Genomic DNA, 20,204 nt, shown 5'->3' with positions numbered 1-20,204 from the left:
TCTGATAAAGGGATTGTGGACTTTCCCCAAGGTTCCTGTTAATAAGTGCATTAACTCCACTTCTGTAGGCTCCACCCTTATGATTTAACCACCTCACAAAGCCCCATGTTCTGCTGCTATCAGACAGTGGTAATAATGCGTTTAACATAGGAGCCATTCCAAGGGTAGAGGATGTGTGCTCATGAAAGACATGTGAAAAGGAAGAACTTCCCAAGGAAGCTTGGACATTTAACTGCATCAGTTAAAACATCAAAATATTAAATAAGAGAATGGCCAAAATGAACCTATAAATACAAGTATCTCAAAAACTGCCCAGGCTGTTCTCAAGCGGCTGTATGAAGACTCTGGTTTTCAGGGAGTGAAAGTCAGTTGAGCACAGATTTTAAAGCAGAACCCATGGGGATTTTAACATCTTTCCATATATTTACTATTTCCATTTCCACTGTCATGAAAAAAAAAGAAGATATTTATAGTTATCAGAGCAAAGATTTATACCGAAATAATCCTAAGCTTTCCATTCAAGGGTTATAGGATTCTGAGGTCAACTTTGTGGAGCCAGAAAAAGACTCTTCTTCCTAGGTATCTTTTGGAGTAGGGGAGGGGGGCGGAATGTGGCATTTCATTAGGAGTCTGCCTTGGGGGTAAAGTGACAGGGCAGAGTTTTAGGAAGTGTATGAATTTTAATGGCCATACATTCTGGGGAAAACTCAGTCACCGAACTTTTAAATGCACTTTAAGCATAAGATGCAGCAGGAGCTAGAAAAGTTACCCCCCAAAACAGATTCTTTAAAACCTTAAAATTTGACGTGTGTAAGTGAAAATAGAATGTAGAGACAATTTATCACTTCAGGAAAAGTAAGTTGGGATCTGAGTGACTTCTCTTCCCCTCACATCATGTCTCCCCTGGTCATTGCTGCAAGCTGGGATGAATGAATGGGCCCCCTTCCTTTTCAGTTTCCATAAGGACCTGTGTGTGTGTGTGTGTGTGTGTGTGTGTGTGTGTGTGTGTGCAATGCATGTTTTGCTATGGTCTTATGCTTAATATTAAAGTTACAGAGGAAAATAATGCGGTAAAAGGTATTTATTGACACTGACCAAAACATATACAAATATTTCTGAAGGACAAGATGAGAACATTTCCTGGTTTATTTTCTCACAGAGATCCACAGTACTCTAGAAGCAACAACGGCCACTTGTTCCTCTGTAGAAAAGCCCAGGCAGGCAACAAATTTCACCAAGAGCTAGCCATTCTTGTCCTGAAGAACTGTAGGGGCGAGTTCTTTGCAGTGAGTTCTTGGCCAGCTCTCTCTTGGAGTTTCACTATTTACAGCAAAAGGGACTGGAGGGAGCCCCTGGGCTGGGCTAGAAGATGCTGCTGATAGAGACTCAGAACCCATCAGCATCAGGACAAGAAAGTGAGCCACAGAGCAAACGGCTCAGGTCCCAAGTATGGCCAGACTGTGTTCCAACACAGCGCCTGCCCGGTCAGAACAGATTCTTAGACAGGACACATGGGTTGCATGGTGAGGGTGCCAGCGTTCCAACTCTGAAGCCCCAGACATTCATACACAAGAGCAAAGGGAGAAAAGCCCTTTCCCATATCTACCTCTGCCCTTGGGGTTATGGGGTCACCGTCAATGGGCAATTGCTGTGACAGAGGCTCACCCCTGGCAAAGATCATTCCCTAAATCCAAATGGCTTCGTCTTTATCTTGAACGGCATTTCACACTCCAGATGAATGGCTACAAAGTGCAATATGGAACTTCAAAGTCAAAACACCTTTCTCATGTCCTTCGGCTTACTCAAGGTAAGTTTCTCCTCTAGAAACTTGAAAGTGTGTGAGACAAGTTAAAGATGCTACACGCAGAGCTGTTTTTCAATAATTTAATTATTAGACTCATGCTCAAAAGAATGAACTTGCATGAAATATTAAATATTCTTCTTAAAGCAATTTGGGCACAGACAATCACACACACAAGGACTGGGGCCCAGGGAAGGTTGTCCCCAAAGTGCCAGTGTTTTTGTTGTTTGCTTGGAAAAAATAAATGAGCACGTAATCAGAGGTAAACAATGTTTTCTTCAGCTCCATCTCCAGCATCCCCACCATGCCTACCCACCATCGGGACCGTTAGTGTTGCTTCTGTTGTGGGTGTCTGTGGCTGAGGGCCGTGTTGACTTGTGTCCTGGGGATCCGGGGATTCACTCTGGGGGGAGTTGAAATCTGCAACAGAAGGACATCATAGGTTACAGGAGACTCCACTCGGGATCCACAAGGCAGATGATGCTTTGCCTCAGAATCAGAAAATAGAGTGGCTTCATGGTCAGCCAGAGAGAAAATGCCCAAGCCCCCGAAGAGGGGAACACAGTGGCTATCTAATGACGTCATCAGAACTCAATTGTGGGCACAAACATCTCCTTCGAGTAAAAATAACCTTCATGGAACATGCTTATGGAACTGGTAGGTGCAGGAAGAGTGGTCCCATTCATCATTGCCACCAGAGAAAGGGATTCCACTTGATTTTGGAAGTCAGGTCTTGAAAATGAAGATAGCCCTCTATGTGTCATAACCATGTATGTATCCACACTGCGTCTTCCTTAAGTATGCCTCAAGAACTGGTCTCAGGCTGCATGGCAGTACACATCTTTTATCCCAGCACTTGGAAGGCAGAGGCAGGTGGATCTCTATGAGTTCAAAGCCAGCCTGGTCTACAGAGTGAGTTCCAGGATAGCCATGGCTACACCGCCGCCCCCCCCAAAAAAAAATGGTCTCAAGATTCCATCTATCTGGAGCTTAAATAGTGTGGACAAGGGGTAGGAAAGGGGTGTTGAAAAATGAAGATGCTCTGTCCTCCCACTACGCATGTGTGTTAATGCTACACAAAGGACTTTGCAAGCGCAGCTAGGCTTTCTGGGAAAATCTTGCCAACAGTGACTGTAACTGGGCTTGCAGCTTTTTTTCTTTCTGGTTGCCTAGCAACAGCAGGCACCTTCTCCCCTCTTCTGATAGAAGCTTCTACATTGTGCTTTAAAGGGGGAGATGAAGGGGTGCTTTGATATAAAGGAAGAAACATACTTGCTACAAATCATTTCTATGGCATGTCTTCCAATAACCAACCTCCTAGAGGTGTGGCAATATAACAGAATTACAGGTGAGCACCTTCACCTTAAAGCCAGAGGCAAAGAGACACAAACGTTGCAACCGAGAGTGAGGGTGGGTCACCCTGAGGTCCACCCATTCCTCTTTCAGTCATCCAAAGGAAACCTTGATCTTTGCTACATTTTATTCCAAGCCACCATTATTCAGACAGATAGCATACCTGTCTCCATTCTGTGACAGAGATGCTCCTAACCTTCCCCTCCAGACAGGGATCTTTGGCTGCTAAGGAATGTAGTATGCAAGTCTTGGTAAAAATTAAGGGCAGAATGTCCCCACAGGGCTCCACTTTTTGCTACCCCCCAGGTCTTTCTTTTGACCAACAGGAGGTGGGGCTCCTGGCGAGCTGCAGCCAGGGCTATAGGAAGGAGAGTCAGATACCTGGTAAAACAACGGCCAAGCCATGTGACTCTGAAGAAAAGGAGGACCCTGAGGGCAGGCTGAGGAGGTGAGGTTGCCGTTGCCTGCACGCTTCAGCTTGCTCAAAGGCACAGGCCAAGAATAACTTCTTTCCCCCTCTTCTCCTTGAGGCAGGGTCTCTCATATCCCAGGCCAACCAAGGACGGCCATGACCTTCCCAGTCTCCTGTCCCTACTTTCTGAGTTACGGAATTACAGATGTGTGCCACCATGCTCAGTTTATGTGGGGCCGTGGATCAACTCATGGTGCCATGAGTACATGCTAGGCAATCATCCTACCATGCCAGGCATCACCAACCTGTGAGGAAAACTTCCTCTTGCACCGGGGCAATTAAGTCTTATTTCTCAAATACAAGGAATGTGTTAGCCGCAGGGCATTGAAGGTGGTTCTGAATGACAGCCACCACATCTGTACCTTCTCGCCACCAACTTGAAAATTGCGCAGTCTTTTACCTTCGCCATCTCTTTACAGCTCAAAATGTAATCCACAGTTTACAAGTCGGAAAACTAAGGCTCAGGCCAGTTCAAGTTTTTGCCCAGTATCACACAGGTAGAAGGATCCCAGACCTCAACTTAGAGAGTCTCATGATCTTACATCTCTCAATGTGCTAGAAGTGATTTGCCTAGATTTCTCAGGTTACAAGATCCTACATGTTTACCATTTTCTCTCCACTCACCTCTCTAAAAGACAGCAAAGCAAACCATGTGCTGAGCCTCCCTAAACCAACATGGCAGTAATTACAGACCTAGCATCCTCCCCACACAATCAGACAAACACAAATATCCCAAGCAATGATTTCATCGACAGGGCAAGACTACCAATCAATCCAAAATGCTTCCCCATCCTGTTTTACCACATTGAGACACAGGGTATGCCTGTCTGTGGACATGATGATGTTCACACGATCTTAATTCCTCTCCCCAGCTGCTGGAATGGCTGATGTTGACACCAAAGAACTTCAAAGGAAAAAAAAAAATCTCCACACTTTCATCTAGCAAATACTGGCAGACTGAGCAGGTCACCTATGCTGCAGCAATGGAGGGACCAGCCAGGACACATAGACCATGATACTGAGAATGAAAAAAAAAAAAATCACCCATTGAAAGAGGTGGTCGGGAGCTGATTGCTGAAATCTGACAGCTCTAGCCACACTCTCATAATCTACAACGCTTCCTTCCACTGGATTGAAGCAGAGTCCAAAATGCTCAGGGGCCTGACAGTCTGGGATGTGCCAGGAACGTCTTCAAGAGAAAGACAAAAAGCAAAGCAGAGAACCAAGCACATATCAGAAAGAATTCTCCACTGTCTTTAAATGATTGGTCCCAGCTCCAGAAGACAGAGACCAAATAATGATGGTGGGCTGTGGGAGTCTGTGTGAGTACACACACACACACACACACACACACACACACACACAAACATTTGTAGTGGGGAGTAGGGTTTTAATCAGAACATTCTGGAATAAGGACGAAAACAAGAGAACACTATTTCTACCAGGACCTTGGGCCCTGAGGTGGCAGGCCCACACTGCAGTCCCAGATGGATGCCGTGTGGTCATGCATCACCCGAAAGGGGAACTCAATTTCCTTCTCCGTGTTCCTTCTCCATTTCTACCTGAACTATGTAAGCAAGGTCAGGCAGTCTGACTTTGAAATAGAAGCCATTCTGCAATTTCTGATTTTATTACTCCATTTCTACCCCGAGAGAACTCTAGCAGAGCAACTGTGTATTTCTGAAAGCCAGCCACCTTGTCCACATTTTTTACTCCAAAGAATATGGTCCTCATATAGAACCTGAAACTGAAAGTACATTTCTTCAAATGGAACCTCTCTGATTCAGAAAGCAGAATTCTCAGAGAGCTAAAATGAATTATCCAATTTCATTTGTGATCAAAAGGCCTGACAATTGATGAAAAGAAAAATAGATCTTCCTTATTTTTAATAAGTAAAGAAATATCAGTAGAATCAGAATCTGGTGGACTGAGAGGCAGACACCATTCTAATGAGACACAATTTCAAACTGCAACACTATTCCTTTGACATAAATAATTTGAACCTTACCACATCTCTGGAAACAGAACAGAGTGCAGATTATTAAGGCTAAAATAGGGACAAATAAGCCGAAACACATTTAAAAACCCCAAAGTTTGGCTGAAGCAAATGGAAAAGCAGAAGCTTAGTTCGGAGCCTAAGCTACCGGTCGCACACTAAAAATTGAACTCCCTTCCCCCACCCCCCAAAAAACATCTCCATAGCCACATTATGAAGGCTGCTGTGGGTCCAGGCCAGCCTCCTCATGCAGCTTTAAAAGTGAGAGCTGTTCACAGTTTGGCTGGCACCTCTTCTGCCTGTAGACATGTGATGTGGCCCAGAAAACGCCGTCTTTGTTAAGAGACATGCATGCGCAGAGCACTCATACCCCAAGAGGATCCCCTAACTCTGAGCTTCAGCCCTCAGTCACAACCTGCCTGTTGACACTAATATTTACTGTTTTCATACATTCCTCTCTTCCCTAACGCTGGGATTTCTAACAAACACTGAAGACATTCAGCCTTCCCATGCCTCACCGTGACTATTATTTTGAGCCAACTTGATCATTTGCTGTTATCATGACCAGACTATGCATGGCTTAAAAAACATAACTGTGTTATATTTAAAACAAACAAAGTGACTCCCAAACTGTGAAGTAAACAAAATCTACACTAGGAGGTGAAACGTCGCCTTGGGCAAGTCACAAAGGATTGGGCCGAAATCATGAAATCCCCTTACATTTCTGCTTGGGTTCAGTGATCTCACAAACAACGTTCCAGATGTAAAACAACATGAAGGAATGCATAATGCAATCAAATCAAACTTGAAGTTGCATTTAAATGAATGTTTATACGGCAGTCATCATTTTTCCTTTCGTCTGTCTGTCTTCATCTTTCTCAACAACGCACGACTGAACAGAGCACACACACTGTCCTTAAAGGGTGGGAAACTGGCAACATTCACAGCTACTATCTACACTTGACCTCTGCTCTTGTGACCAACAAACGTAAGAGTCACTTGCCATAAAGATCAGGCTCTGAATCTGAATCTGAAAACGTTTAATTAACATATTCTTTGCCTTTTCCTGAATTTTCTGAATACAAAAACATTTTATTTACATATTTATTTTCCTGTGTGTATGTTTCAAATAGAGCCTCACTATGTAGTCCAGACTGGCCTCAAACTCATGATCCTCTTTCGTCTACTCCCCAAATGCTGGAATTACAAGTGTATGCTGCCACATCCTGCAGAAAAAGGCACTTGCAATCATGACCATTTTGAAATGATAGTTTTATTTAACATTAAGAACACTATAACGTTTAGCATGGGCAGCAGTGCCAAGGTCTAAACTGAACACAACCGTACACCAACAGCCAAGGACCCAGAAGCCCAGGGTTGCACAAAGCATGTTTAGTCTACTGTGGAGGTCGCCGATGACGCATTGTTCAGCCCTTCTCATGTCTTATCCCACAGAACAGAACTCCAAGTCTTCTGAGCCCTGGCTCCACTCCTGTTTATTTTAACCAAGCCTTCTGACTACTCATATGCCTTACTACTATGTCCCTTGTGCATGTCCCCAAACTCAAAATTCAGACTTTCCTAGAATAACTTGTTCTCCAAGAAACGATTTTATCATTAATGTTCCAATTCTGCAAAATAATTTGTATTCCCATTTAGTCACTGATTCGTGCTTACACTCTGAAACATTTAAAAAATCATTTCCTGATGGCATTACTGGCAATCATTATTTTTTCTCAGGAGCATTAATGCACAACATTTTCCCTCTAATGGAAAACATTTATTGTACAGAGCTTGAGGTATCTTCAGAGCAAAGGAAAATTGGTCTCTGTCCCTAATTTCTCTCAATTCGATTTTCCATAGTGAGCCACAAAACAGACTGTGAGCTTCTGATGTGAAAAGCAATCTAGAGTTGATAGCTGAAACAAACAAATTCTAAATTATCGCTGTGACTCTTTTTTTTAATTCCTTACGTGTCAATACTGCACGAGAGAGAGAGAGAGAGAGAGAGAGAGAGAGAGAGAGAGAGAGAGAGAGAGAATGTATGTAGTATGTGCATGTTCAAATAAAGTAAATTGGTTGACAACTGTTCTCAACATTGTGACAGAGAACTGGACTTTGGCAGTATTTAATACACTTGAAATGGTTGACATTGGAGATGGACTCAGTGCCAAAAGCAATGAAAGTGTGGAAGAAATCAGTACCATGTAGATGAAACTGTGTTCACAAAAAGCATGGCACAGCATGGTACAACATGGCACAGCATGACACAGCATGGTACAACATGGCAATCTGCTGTCGGAATCTGAGTTTGCTCCTCCGTGTGTCTTCCTCCAAAGGTGACCACCAATTAGTGGCCATGACCTTGACTTGGTCAAGTCCCACAAGGAGTATTCCTATTATTATTATCTAGAGACACATACTTTGAGATGCTTCCCAAAGCATCTCAAAGTATGTGTCTCTGGATAAAACACCTTTAGGTATTCATGATAAAAAGAAACCTGTGGTTGATGAAACCCCAGGTTACCTCAAGCACACGAACTGACAGGGTTCTTAGGACTGGAATGGGCTCACACCTGCCATGTGTCACACACAAATGCCTCAGAGGAACACTAGTACTAGGCATTTCCCAACTCAGGCAGCCTCTTCTCACAGTGTCCCCAACAGTATTTTCTTCCATGAAATAAATGCAGGCCAGGGCACTAGAGAATTACAAATTCATGATAGACTATACAAGAAAACAAATGAGCAAGGTGCCAGAATAAATCCAGGATGGAAGGGTGGAAGTAGGTAAAGTCTTCTAAATCCAGAAGCCCAGTGCCATGGTGAAGCAAGGCCAAGCTCATTAGCTGCTAAAACTGTCAAGAGAAAAGCTAGCGGGAAACTCCAGAATGGCTAGCGAGATGATGCTGGCCGCTGGACCAGGGCTCAGTCTCCGAATCAAGAACTCAGAAGCAGACACTCTGCATCCCATGATGGGATGCGAAGGAAATGCACCGCTCCATCTCTGGAGCTGTTCTCATGTCAGAGAGAAGCCTGTGTTCCATCAAAAACCTATGCCCGGCTAGAGGAACTACAGCTGCAGAATTCATAAAATGGCACCATGGGGATATAATCAGCAAGATCAGGAATGGGGAATTTTTTTTTCCCAGAAAAATTCAAACTGGCTTTTTCAACAAAGAAATTGAATGTTTAAAATGTGCATTAAAACAGAGGCAAGAGAACTTTACAGTAAAATAATCTTAAGGAATGTGCCAACTGCAGGCTATCTATGAAATTATTTGGACTCTACTTTTACAAAAGAGTCACCAAGGGCATGTGTAAGACAATCATAGTCAATCACTTACTGACAGCTTGATTTTAAGCAACAGTTGCTAATATTGTTTTAGGTGCAATAATGACATTATAGAGATGAAAAACAGAGTTCTTTCAGAAAACGATAATGAAATATTTTTCCAATGCAATGATAGGCTGTCCTGGATATGCTTAAGCTAACTCAACATGAGAGAGAAAAGGGACTAGACCCAAGAGTGGCAGTGGGTTGGAAACAGTTAAAATTGGCTGTGGGTAGATGGAATTCATCAAACGGCTTTTGTATATGTTTGAAAATTGCCATGACTACTTTAAAAAGTCAATAGCCTTTCATATATTTAGATCATAATATTATAAAAGATTCTCTGTTGTTCCAACAATGTAGCTTCTATATGTCTGCTATAAATGGGACACTGTGGTGGTGAATTAGGAGCCTCGCCTGGATACAAGCATACTTACATCACTTTTAGTGTAGCAGGGTGACAAGTCATTGGCAAGGTTATGTATGGGTTTCCATGTACTTTAGAAAGCTATACAAAAATCGCCCATAAAATGAATAAGGTTAATTTGCATTTATATTTCCCTATAAAAACTGATGCTGATTCCAAAATGGTCTTTGTTCTTGCCTAGAAATCCAATAACATCTCTTAGGTGAACTCAGAAAGCATCTCATTTGATATCCTGGGTCTGTTCATTCTTAGCAATGAATTGGTAAGGTTCTTTTGGAGTCTGGATTTCCACTCTTTGCTCTTTCTGAGTTGAGTTCATTTGAAACTAACACACTTAAGACACAGGAAATAAAAGTAGTTCATCTAGTCTGACAATATCAAAGTAAATCTCTAGTTATATGAGGAATACATGTCAATGTATCGTCAGATGGATGAATGTATCTGTGAGTATCTGGTTCAAAAATTGTATCTACCTCGATCAGACTCACCAGAAAAACATCAATTTGGAATTCTTATGATTTTATTGGGAAGGTTAATAAGATGCAGGGTGGGGGTCTGGGGGATGGGGAAGAGGGAAGATTAGGAGCCAAGCATGATGACATAGATATGAAAATGTCATAATGAAGCTCATTACCTTGTATGCATCCTTAAAAATGGAGAGGTAATGATTATTAGTCAGTAGCACTTGTGTGTGTGTGTGTGTGTGTGTGTGTGTGTGTGTGTGTGTGTGTGTTGAACTAGGGGACAGAGACATAAAAACAGACACAAAAATAAAGCTGCATTTGCAACCGGAAGTCACTGATCCTATATAGGAAAGAGCATGGTTTTGAAGACAGGTCAAAGAGTCTACGGTGTTGATGTCAGGGGCTCTCAGAACAAAGAGTTGATCATCTAAAAGCAAATTAGAGAGTATAAACCAGAAAACACAATTTAAAAATAGAAACGGTTAGTCTGGTCATCTTAGCAGAATCACAGTGTAAGGAAAGGGAGGGCAGGGCTGCAGGTGGGGATCTGGCCCAGTGGCAGACCCTTGTCAATGTGCACAAGAAAGGTAGAACTTCTCTGAAGGCCTTCTCCCATTAAGTCACTAATATGATTTGATCTCAGATGGGCATCGTGATGCCTAGCCAGAACCTCCATCCACTCATAGGTGAGTGGAACTTAGGTATCTGAAGTCACAGCAACCCTCAACTTGCCCCCCACAACAACACCCGGGATAATGTTCACTAACAGAGCACACACCCATTTATCTACACAAATTACAGGTTGTCACACACATAAAATAGGCTGTAAATTATTAGCAATCCTAGACTATCAAGCTCTTCTGTCCATGAGGAGAGAAAGTCAGAAAACAAGAAAAGGAGAGAATTGTTACTTTGAAGAACAATTAACTTATAATGACATACATCAAACTTCAGTAGGATCTCTGTTTTCCTACCACAACATTTGGGCTGCTTCTCAAAACAGATGCAGGGACAAAATGTTCTTAAACTGAAAATCTTCTCAGGTTTCTTACAAAACTAACCTTTTATATTTTTCATTATTTTAGCTGGAAGAGGTTCGACTTTCTGTTTATTTTTTTTTAAGGGATTTCAAGGTGATATATGAATGTAAATAGCAGGCTTGTGGAAAACCATTGAATAACAAAATCAACATAAAATATTGAGTTCTTATCCATGCCAGACACAGTTCTACATTCTTTGCACGTGTTTCTCAATCAGTTCAATTGTCACAATCCAAAATGGCAGCTCTCATGTGAAGTTCCACTAAGGTAAACCCAAAGACCAATCTAACACAGAAGGCTGAAGAAAACTTCCAAAACTATGATTACCATCCCTCAGAAGGAACACTGATGAGGCATTCCAAGTATAATGCTAGAGTCTATTAGACAGTAACTATAAACATTGAGGAATATTTCTCAGAAATTAAAATAATAATAACTGAATTGAAAAACATTAACTGAGGCTAGGGAGATGGTTCAGTGAGTAATGTTCATGCTGCACAAACCTTCCAGCCTAAGTTCAGATCACGAGAACCCATGTGATTGTACGTGTGCACAATCCTAGTGTTCTTAGGGAGATATGGGAGGCAAAGACAGGAGAACCCTGAAAGCTCTCCGGCCAGGTAGCCTGTTGTGCACAGGGGTGAAAACAAGAGAGATCCTGTGTCAAACAAGGTAAACAGTGGTGCTCAACACCAAGTTGTCCTCTGGTCTCCTCACACATGCTATGGCATGCATGTGGGTTTGCATGCACGCATGCACACACTATATACACACATGTGCAAAAAAATGTTTTTAAAAGTCATTGGAATAATAGGAGAGTTAAATATAAAGATATATGGAAAAAATAGAAAAGAGAGCGAAAAAATAAAAAGAGAATTGGAGAAATCCAACTTCCACTGAGAAGCATTTCCATGATGTAAGTAAAGAGAAACAGTATTTTTAAAAAAGAAGATGAAAAGAAAAAGACTATTTCCCAGAACAGAAGGAAATATGTCTCTGGGTGAAAAGGGTGCAATGAATAACTCATAAAAACTATTTCAGCAGATGATCTTACAGACAGGCATCATAAACTTTAGATGAGCGAGGACAGAAGATGGTCCGAACAGCCTCCAGAGTGAAGCAGGTCACAAAGGAAGAATCAGGACCCAGACAGGTCAAACTTCTCAGCAGGAATCAGAGAAAGTGGGAAAACAAAGCTTTCAAAATTCAAGGAGTTGTGATCCTGGGTAAACTGTAAAAAACTAAATGTCACAGTGGTAAAAGTAAGTGAAATAAAATATTTCAATATCTCAGAAAATTTATTTTCATTACATCTTTTCTTAGGAAATACAACCATCCTTCAAACAGTCCCCCCCACACCAGCACACATGCACTCACTTATGTACACACACTCACATGCACACACACATACTCACACATACATGCACACACACACACATTCACACATACATGCACACACTCACATGTTCACACAATCACATACACATGCACACACACATATACACACATGCACACATACTCACATGCACACACATACTCACATGCTCACACACTCACATGCGCACACACTTGCAACACTCACACCCACTCACATGTATACACACATGCACATACACACAAGCCTGTGCATGCTCCTATATCAGAGAGAAGGAAGCTGGGGCCTGAGTGCACAGGTCTCCACACAGGAGCATAAGCTATGAAAGGCCAAGCACCGGGCTAGACAGAGCACAAGTCTGGGGCAGAAAGACAAAGGAGCCAACTAGCAGAATTTCAGACAGACAGACAGAAAAGGAAGAAGGGAAGGAGGAAGGGAAGAAGATCTTTAAAGTGTCCACATATAACTATAAAAAGACTTTCTTTGAAAACCGCTTCTCTGACCACAAAAATTGAGTGAGCCAATTTGAAAAAACTCCAAGAGTGGATCTTTGGAAATTCTAGAACCTAGGAATTAAAAAGCAACAACACCGCCAGGCAGTGGTGATAACACAACTTTAGTCCCAGCACTCGGGAGGCAGAAGCAGGCAGATCTCTGTGAGTTTGAGGCCAGCCTGGTCTACAGAGCGAGATCCAGGACAGCCACCAAAACTTCACAGAGAAATCCTGTCTTAGATAAAAGAAAGAAAGAAGGACAGAGATAGAGAATGAGAAAGAAAGAAAACAAGAAACAAAAAGCAACACTACCATGAACAAAAGAATTCATAGAAGGTGGAGCCGGAAAAGCTACTGACCGTGCAATGGTACCATCTCTCACTTGTGACCAGACAGGATGGGTGGAAGGAACGAGTCGCCATTGTCATACGCATTATGCCAGCAGAACCACAGCATCCTAATGATGCTAAGTCCTGCGGAAGACCAGAAGCACCACGAGTCCCAGACACGGATGGCAATGGTCTACTGCACACCAACTGGAGAAAGCCAACAGTCCAGCAAAAGCTGAGGACCCCCTCCCACTCCTGTGTGTCATACCCTAAATAGACTCTCATTCATGTGCACAAGGAGTCAGACTAATGTCTACTGGTCATAATGAAAAAGCACGGGAAACATGTTACTTCCCCGTTAATAAGGAAATGAAGGCACTGGCCTTGTTCATCAGTGGAAAGAGCATGTATCACACTCATGTATAAATACACACATTGAAGAGAAAAAGCAAGCCTGGATATAAATGGTCACACAAACAGGACCTATGCAGTGTAAAGAATCCTAACTATGGGAAACAATACTTCAATGTTTACTTACAAACATAAAAACAAAATATATGCTTGACATATAGGATATGGATGCATACCCATGCCTAAGGAAAAGAGTAAAAACATCTCATAGAAATGATATCCACCAAAGTTAGGGTATTGGTTAGCTCTGAAGAAGACATTGAAAGTGACAGCCGAGCATCCAGCCTTATCAGTAAGTCATCATTCCAGAAAAGAGACAGCCATCCGAAGCCAATGTGGCCACGAGGTGTTAGCTGCTCACTGTGTGACCAGTCACTTCCGCGACATTTGCGATGTTCATGATTAAACCTCCTTTATTAATGAATCCATCAAACCACACAGTAAAGAGCTGCCGTTGCAAGGTGAGGCTTATTTTGACAGCTTATTTTTAATAACGGGAAATGTGCCAATGATATTTATGAAACCCCTGGAAATTTTAACATACAGCTGCCACATGTTGAGATGGAATTTCTGTCATTTTTTCCCCATAGGTGTGGTGATGATTTTAAAAACATTTACTTCAAATATTTGTTTAGGGGAAGATTATGTACATGAATACCTGAAAATATAAAGTCCCATGATGCCATTTTTTATAGTTCAAACTATAGGAAACAGTACTATTATTGAGATTAAATTTTGTAAACTGGTATTTATATTTGACTTTCAGAAGTTACTCTGAAGTATTAAAGTATGTTTGAAAGACACTATGCTAAACTTATTAATACATTCTTAAAGCATTCATTATAAATTGAAGATAATTCTGTGTTACATTTTATCTGCAACAATCATATGTGCAAATAATCATCATTTAGAAGAGTGCCTTATTTAGTAGATATATTTGTTGAAACGTTCAGGGCTTAATATGCACTTATGGGAAATTTACAATTTATTTTAAATACAGAGTTTAGGGAGGTGGGGATCTGGGTGAAATGTGATTAGCCATAGGGTTGTGAAGGTGAGTGATGGTATATGAGTACTTATTACACTCCTCTGTTCATTTTGTGTTTGTTTGAAACTGTCCATGACATATCCAGGTAGACAAGGAGTGTGTTCATTTTAAGATACAACATCGAATCCTGGAGTGCCTGGGAAGGGGAAAGGATAACTCAAGGAACGCCAGAAAAGTAACACATGGCTAGCTACAGGCAGTACCATCACGGCACTGGATCTTTCCATGGCTCCAGGGACCGTGAGTTTCTAAGCACCACCACAACAGAGCAGGCTTTCTGGAAGCTGCCAGCAGCTTGATGCTACCCATGCTGAAAGAGTTATGCCTCTCGTTTTGCTGAGAGAAGAAGAATCATTTCCCCGGCAGCTGAATAAGGCAGGAAATCGACCCAGGAATTTTAATGCTGCACTTACCGCTTACTGGTTCAATAGAGGGGAAAGCAGCTGCCGCGTCTCCAGCATACCAGACTCGGGGGTTTGCTTTCATCCCAAGAAGGCAAGCCATTTAATCAAACACACCCAAGCTAATTAGTTCTACCTGTTCTTCATAATTATGCTATTACCCCATTTTTAAAAGTGGAATACAGTTCTTTGTTTTCAATGCCTATGAATGAGGGTTGTTTTTTTTTTTTTTTTTTCCTCCCTCTTGATTAACTACAAAATGATGAATGTTGAAGAATTTGCAGGCCCATTCTTTTTGGAAAAATTGGCAATTTTTTTTTTGGTGCAACATAGTTTTGTTTTGTTTTCTAGTTTTTAATGAGAAACATTAACTTAGTGATTCTCATTTGTTTGAAATGACATTTGCTAAGAAGCCAAATCCTGAAATATCATTTCTAATTACAGCCTTGAGTTTATGTCACTCCAAAAGATTATAATTTAAAAAGTACAATGTAACATACAAAAAATGTGCATGGTTTGACCAAGAACTCACACCTTGGCTCTCTCTAAGCCTGTTATCATAGTGAAGACATTTTCAAACATTAAAATTAAAATACTTCAGGAATAATTGCAAAAATAGGAAGTTCATAGGAAAGAGGGAAAATTAAGATTTTTAAACTATTGAATCAGTAATCAAAAACAGGCCAGCCATGGTTGTGGGACACACCTGTAATCCTAACACTTGGGGGACAGAAACAGAACCATCGTAAGTGTCCTAACACTTGGGGGAGGGGGAGGGGAGGGAAGAGAGATGGAGACAGACAGAGAGACAGAGAGCGAGGACACATACACACACACAGAGAGAGAGAGAGAGAGAGAGAGAGAGAGAGGTAGGGGAATATATATATATATATATATATATATATATATATATATATATCTCTTTGGAACCATTGCTCTAAAACAGAACCGACTAAACTATCTTGTAAATAAGCACAAATGAAAAAACAGAGCTATCTGCCTGTTATGTGTGTATTTCCTGACCCGTGCCCCAAGACCAGAGCTGAAAGCCAGCTGCCATCCTTTGCTTATCCAGGTGCCACAGATTCAAGGTTGTATCGTAACCTCCTCTCCTGACACAGATGTTTCTTTTAAAAACCACTCTTCTCAAGAACCAACACGCGTCTGGCCGTATAATTTAACTCCTTCCTAGGCAAAGCCCTGAAAGCGAGGCTGTTGCTCAGTAGCCTCAGGTCCCCCCTCAATGGCTGTAGCCCCAGCTGCTCAGCTGCTGACAGCCTTCAAGCTTGTGGCCGTGGAGTGGCCTGTCACCTTGTAGAATAGCAAGACAGAAATACAGGTAAGTTCAATGGTTGAGGGATATATGAGCACACTGTGTGAAGATGTGTCTCTGTCCTTCCTTGCCTACCTAAGGTACCTTCTGATTGGTTTAATAAAGAGCCGAGTGGCCAATAGCTAGGCAGGAGAGGATAGGCGGGACTTCCAGGGAGAGAGAGGAACTCACGGGAAGAATCTGAGAGGTGAGGGAATTCGCCAGCCAGGTGTGGAGGAAGTTTGACAGACAGTATGGAAGAGAGGTAAAGAGCCACGTGGCAGAATGTAGATTAATATAAACGGGTTAATTTAAGTTTTAAGAGATAGTTAGGAACAAGCCTAAGCTAAGGCCAAGCTTTCATAATTAATAAAAAGTCTCCGTGTCATTATTCAGGAGCTGGCGGTCCAAAGAAAGTCCGACTCCATTCAATAGATGGGGGGCAGCGGGGGGGGGGGGGGGGGGATCCTGCTGGTGGTTAATGAATACTACTGTCTGCTGCACAGCATCCAACACTTTCTACAAAGGAATAGTTTCCAGATGTGGTGGCAAAGACGGGTTTGGGGGGAGGAGAAGACATCTGAACTGAACCTCAAAAGTTCAGCAAGATGTCAAGAGCCAAATGGAAGGTCATTCCGGTAAAGTGGCTAGCCATCACAAGAGGAAAAAATGCTAGATGTCATGAGGGAAGGTAGGCTTTGTAGAGCTTAGTGGCTTCTGGTGATCAGGTCCCCTTTATGGTCCCACTTCAACCTGTGTTCCTGGCTTCCCTTTCCACACCACCCTCACACAAGAGGCTCACTCCAGAGCAGGGTGAGGAAGGAGCTTTGTTTCCCCAGTCTTTGCCTGACCCTAATGAACCTGCATTAGTCAGAGAAATCCGGGGCCCGCTCAATGGACAAAGTATTTGTTTTGGGTCAGAGGGTAATTTAGAATGAAGACTGACTTGAGCATCCCATTCACTTATCTTTCTATAAACATTGAGTCCCTACTGTGTGCCTTTCCCTGGGCTGGGCACTAGGAACTGAGGCGAACTGACCTGTTCTCAGTACCCGGGAAACTAACAGTGATGGGTACCTTCAAAAGCACTCCACGGGTTTATGTAAAGCAGGTACCTACCCCAGTAGTAATTCTACCCCTAGGCATTCATTTGAGAGCTGTAAAAACAATTCACAAAGTACCTAAAAACCAGAGGCAGGCCAGATAGAACCATCAACAGCTTCGCCTGTAAAACAAAGGAACCTGTCCCAGGACCATGCGGCAACATGAATACATCTCAAAAATAACATGAAGGGTGAAAACAAGCCAGACATAGAGAGGGACAAGCTGACTGATCCCATTACATTCTAGAAAAGCACAATTAGCCTGCGGTGGCAGGAAGCAAAGCTGTAGTCACTGCTGGGCTGAGGCCTGATCAAAAAAGAGCCTAAGTGGGTTGATAGAAATGTTTTGTACCTTGACTGTCTTTCTATAATACTGTTTGAACAGTCGATTGGATGGCTAAGAATTTCACTAAATGTAAATTATACCTTGACATACCGATATGCTGTCTAAAGCACCACAGTGTCTAGAAGGAACACAAGGGAACTCTGTGGAAGTGAATCAAAGTTTCTACTTATTTCCACAGAGCCACACGAGAGAGGCTCCTGACCCCAGCTGAGGGCATCTGGACAGACCCATGGGAGAAAATGGCCCTGGGTATTTCTGGAAGAGGAGGAGGGATGACGAGGTTGAAGTATAAGGCAGAGGGGACCCTCATGGCAGTGGGAATGGATGACTCATAGGTACATCAGAAATGAACCAAAATACCATGACTGGACCATTGGGTAAAGAAGGTTGAAGGTTTGTGAACCTGTGCGACTAGAAGCCGGGTTCTGCCTTAGGGCAAGCATAGCTTCCTGTGCTTTCTCAGACGTGACCAACGTCCACACACAGAGGGCTTGAATAAGTCCATAAGGCTGACCCAGACAAACCCTAAGAGGATAGGACACCAACCCCTGACGCATCCGCAGTATGGCCTGGCATGGGGTGTCGTAAATAAAGCGCCATCCGAAGCTCACTGGGCATGGTTTAGGTTTCAAAACACAACCCCTGTGGCAAATTGTGCTGAGATGTGTCATTTGGATTTCAATGTTCCCAAGGGAAGGGGAGGGGGGCTGTATTTGTAGGGTGTGCCACATGCAAGGAGTTGATTTCAACATCCAGTGACATCAGTATTTTCCAAAAGATGTCAAAAAAAAAAAAAAAAAAGAAAGAAAAAAAAAAAGGAAGGTGCTGTGGTTATGGGCTTGGGAAGTGGCACTTTGGAAATGTCACAGAGCATGTGAACACAACAGAAGCGTACAAAACCTTCCTGTCATCCCCTCAACATTTCCCAATATTGTCGTGGGAACTTAAAAAAAATTTCACATGATACCTAATAACAGCCAGCCAGTCAGGTTGTGGAACATTATTAAAGGTGTAATGGCTTCACCCCAATGGGACACAAGTGGCATTTCCCATCACCAGAGAGCATTGTGGAAGCAGGCCAGTGGCTCCAGTGATCAGGTGTGCCTCCTCAGAACTCAGACCACTCTCACCACAAGAAGTAACAGCACCAGAGATGTTTATTAAATGCTACTAAATCCTAAGACTTTTTCATGCATTGCCTTGTGGACTCCTTATACCACCCACAGAGAAGATAGTATCAGGAGCGTGAGAAATCTGAGACACACCAAATAATTTCAAACACTCGTTTAAAATTTCAGAGATAAGTGACTGCGTTGGAACCTGAACCCAGGCATGAGTCCCAGGGCCTCTGACGTAATCACTGTGACAATCTGCCACCTCCACTGCCCAATACAAGTCAAGTGCACCCTCCCCCACACGTTCACTTGCTCACCCTTGCAAACCGGGGAGACAGCAATAAATGCACCAACGTTTCACTACACTGAAAAGGGCGTTGGCTGATGCCTGCTCAAACCTGACCACAGACATGGGGCAGCACCCTCCACGCTTGCTCGTCTCTGGATGGTAGAGAAAAAATCACAACCCTTGCTCCCCTCCCGGGAACATGGCAAGTCTGATTAACGTTCTTCAACATTCTAGCCCCAAATGCACAGAATCCTTAGTGAAGTTTCAACTGCTGCTTTTTTCCAGGCTAGTGTTGATGAAGCCATTTAATCAAAGCCTCTGTAAGGCACTTGTGAAATTTTCCCGAACCATACCCATCACCAGGTTAACCAACGATCTCACTGAAAAAAACCTGAAAATAACCATCCCAGAAGTAGTCTGTCTGTCTAATAGGATAGAAATTTTATGGTAAGCACACCTTGATTTCTGAAAACAAGAATCTCGCCATGGCGCCACCCTATCAGTAGGGTAATGATCCCATCCTATCAACAGGGTAATGAGATGGTTACTGGGTCTTTTAAGCTGTAGGGAGAGACTGAATCTGGCAGATCCATCTATTATATCTCCTTATCCAAATGTCTACATCTGTCATCTGACAGATATGAAGAGGAAATATTTTAATGTACTGGCAGGAACATTTGAAATAGATAATCCTTCTATATTTTACCAAGAATCATAGAAACTACCACAGTGCAATAACTTCTACTTAAAACTTGTTATTTAATTGTTACTATTATTGGATATGTGTGCACACCTGATGTCAGGAGGAGAGATACATACCACAGCACATGTGTGGAGGTCAGAGGACATTTATAGAGTTTTTTCCTCTCTTCCCACCTTCATGTGTGATCCCTGGATTGAGCTCAGATCACCAGGCTTGCAAAACAAATGCTTTTAACCACTGAGCCATCTTGTCCACCCAAAGTGACGACTTTTAATGTGTATTTTCCCAGTAGTGTTTGCTCCCAGCTCAGACAACAGACATTTTGGGCTTTTCCTTCTTGTCCATTAAAGTAACCGACTCAAAGCTAGCTCAGAATAGAGGAACTGACAGA

At 42.5% G+C, this 20,204-nt stretch overlaps 1 protein-coding gene across 1 annotated transcript in view; it reads right to left on the bottom strand.

Annotated features, from left to right (window-relative positions):
- Positions 1 to 1,066: 1,066 nt before the first annotated feature.
- Arhgef28 (Rho guanine nucleotide exchange factor 28) overlaps positions 1,067 to 20,204 on the bottom strand; it is a 122,498-nt gene continuing 103,360 nt past the window's right edge. The window contains exon 28 of the mRNA XM_059276436.1: positions 1,067 to 2,221. Coding sequence (XP_059132419.1) covers positions 2,058 to 2,221 — 164 coding nt within the window. The 3' untranslated portion in view covers positions 1,067 to 2,057. The remainder of the gene's footprint in view (positions 2,222 to 20,204) is intronic.

Source organism: Peromyscus eremicus, chromosome 11, assembly GCF_949786415.1.
Source record: "Peromyscus eremicus chromosome 11, PerEre_H2_v1, whole genome shotgun sequence".
Taxonomy (NCBI): domain Eukaryota; kingdom Metazoa; phylum Chordata; class Mammalia; order Rodentia; family Cricetidae; genus Peromyscus; species Peromyscus eremicus.
Note: the sequence above shows the minus strand (reverse complement) of the source record. Positions and strands in the feature narration are given on the sequence as shown.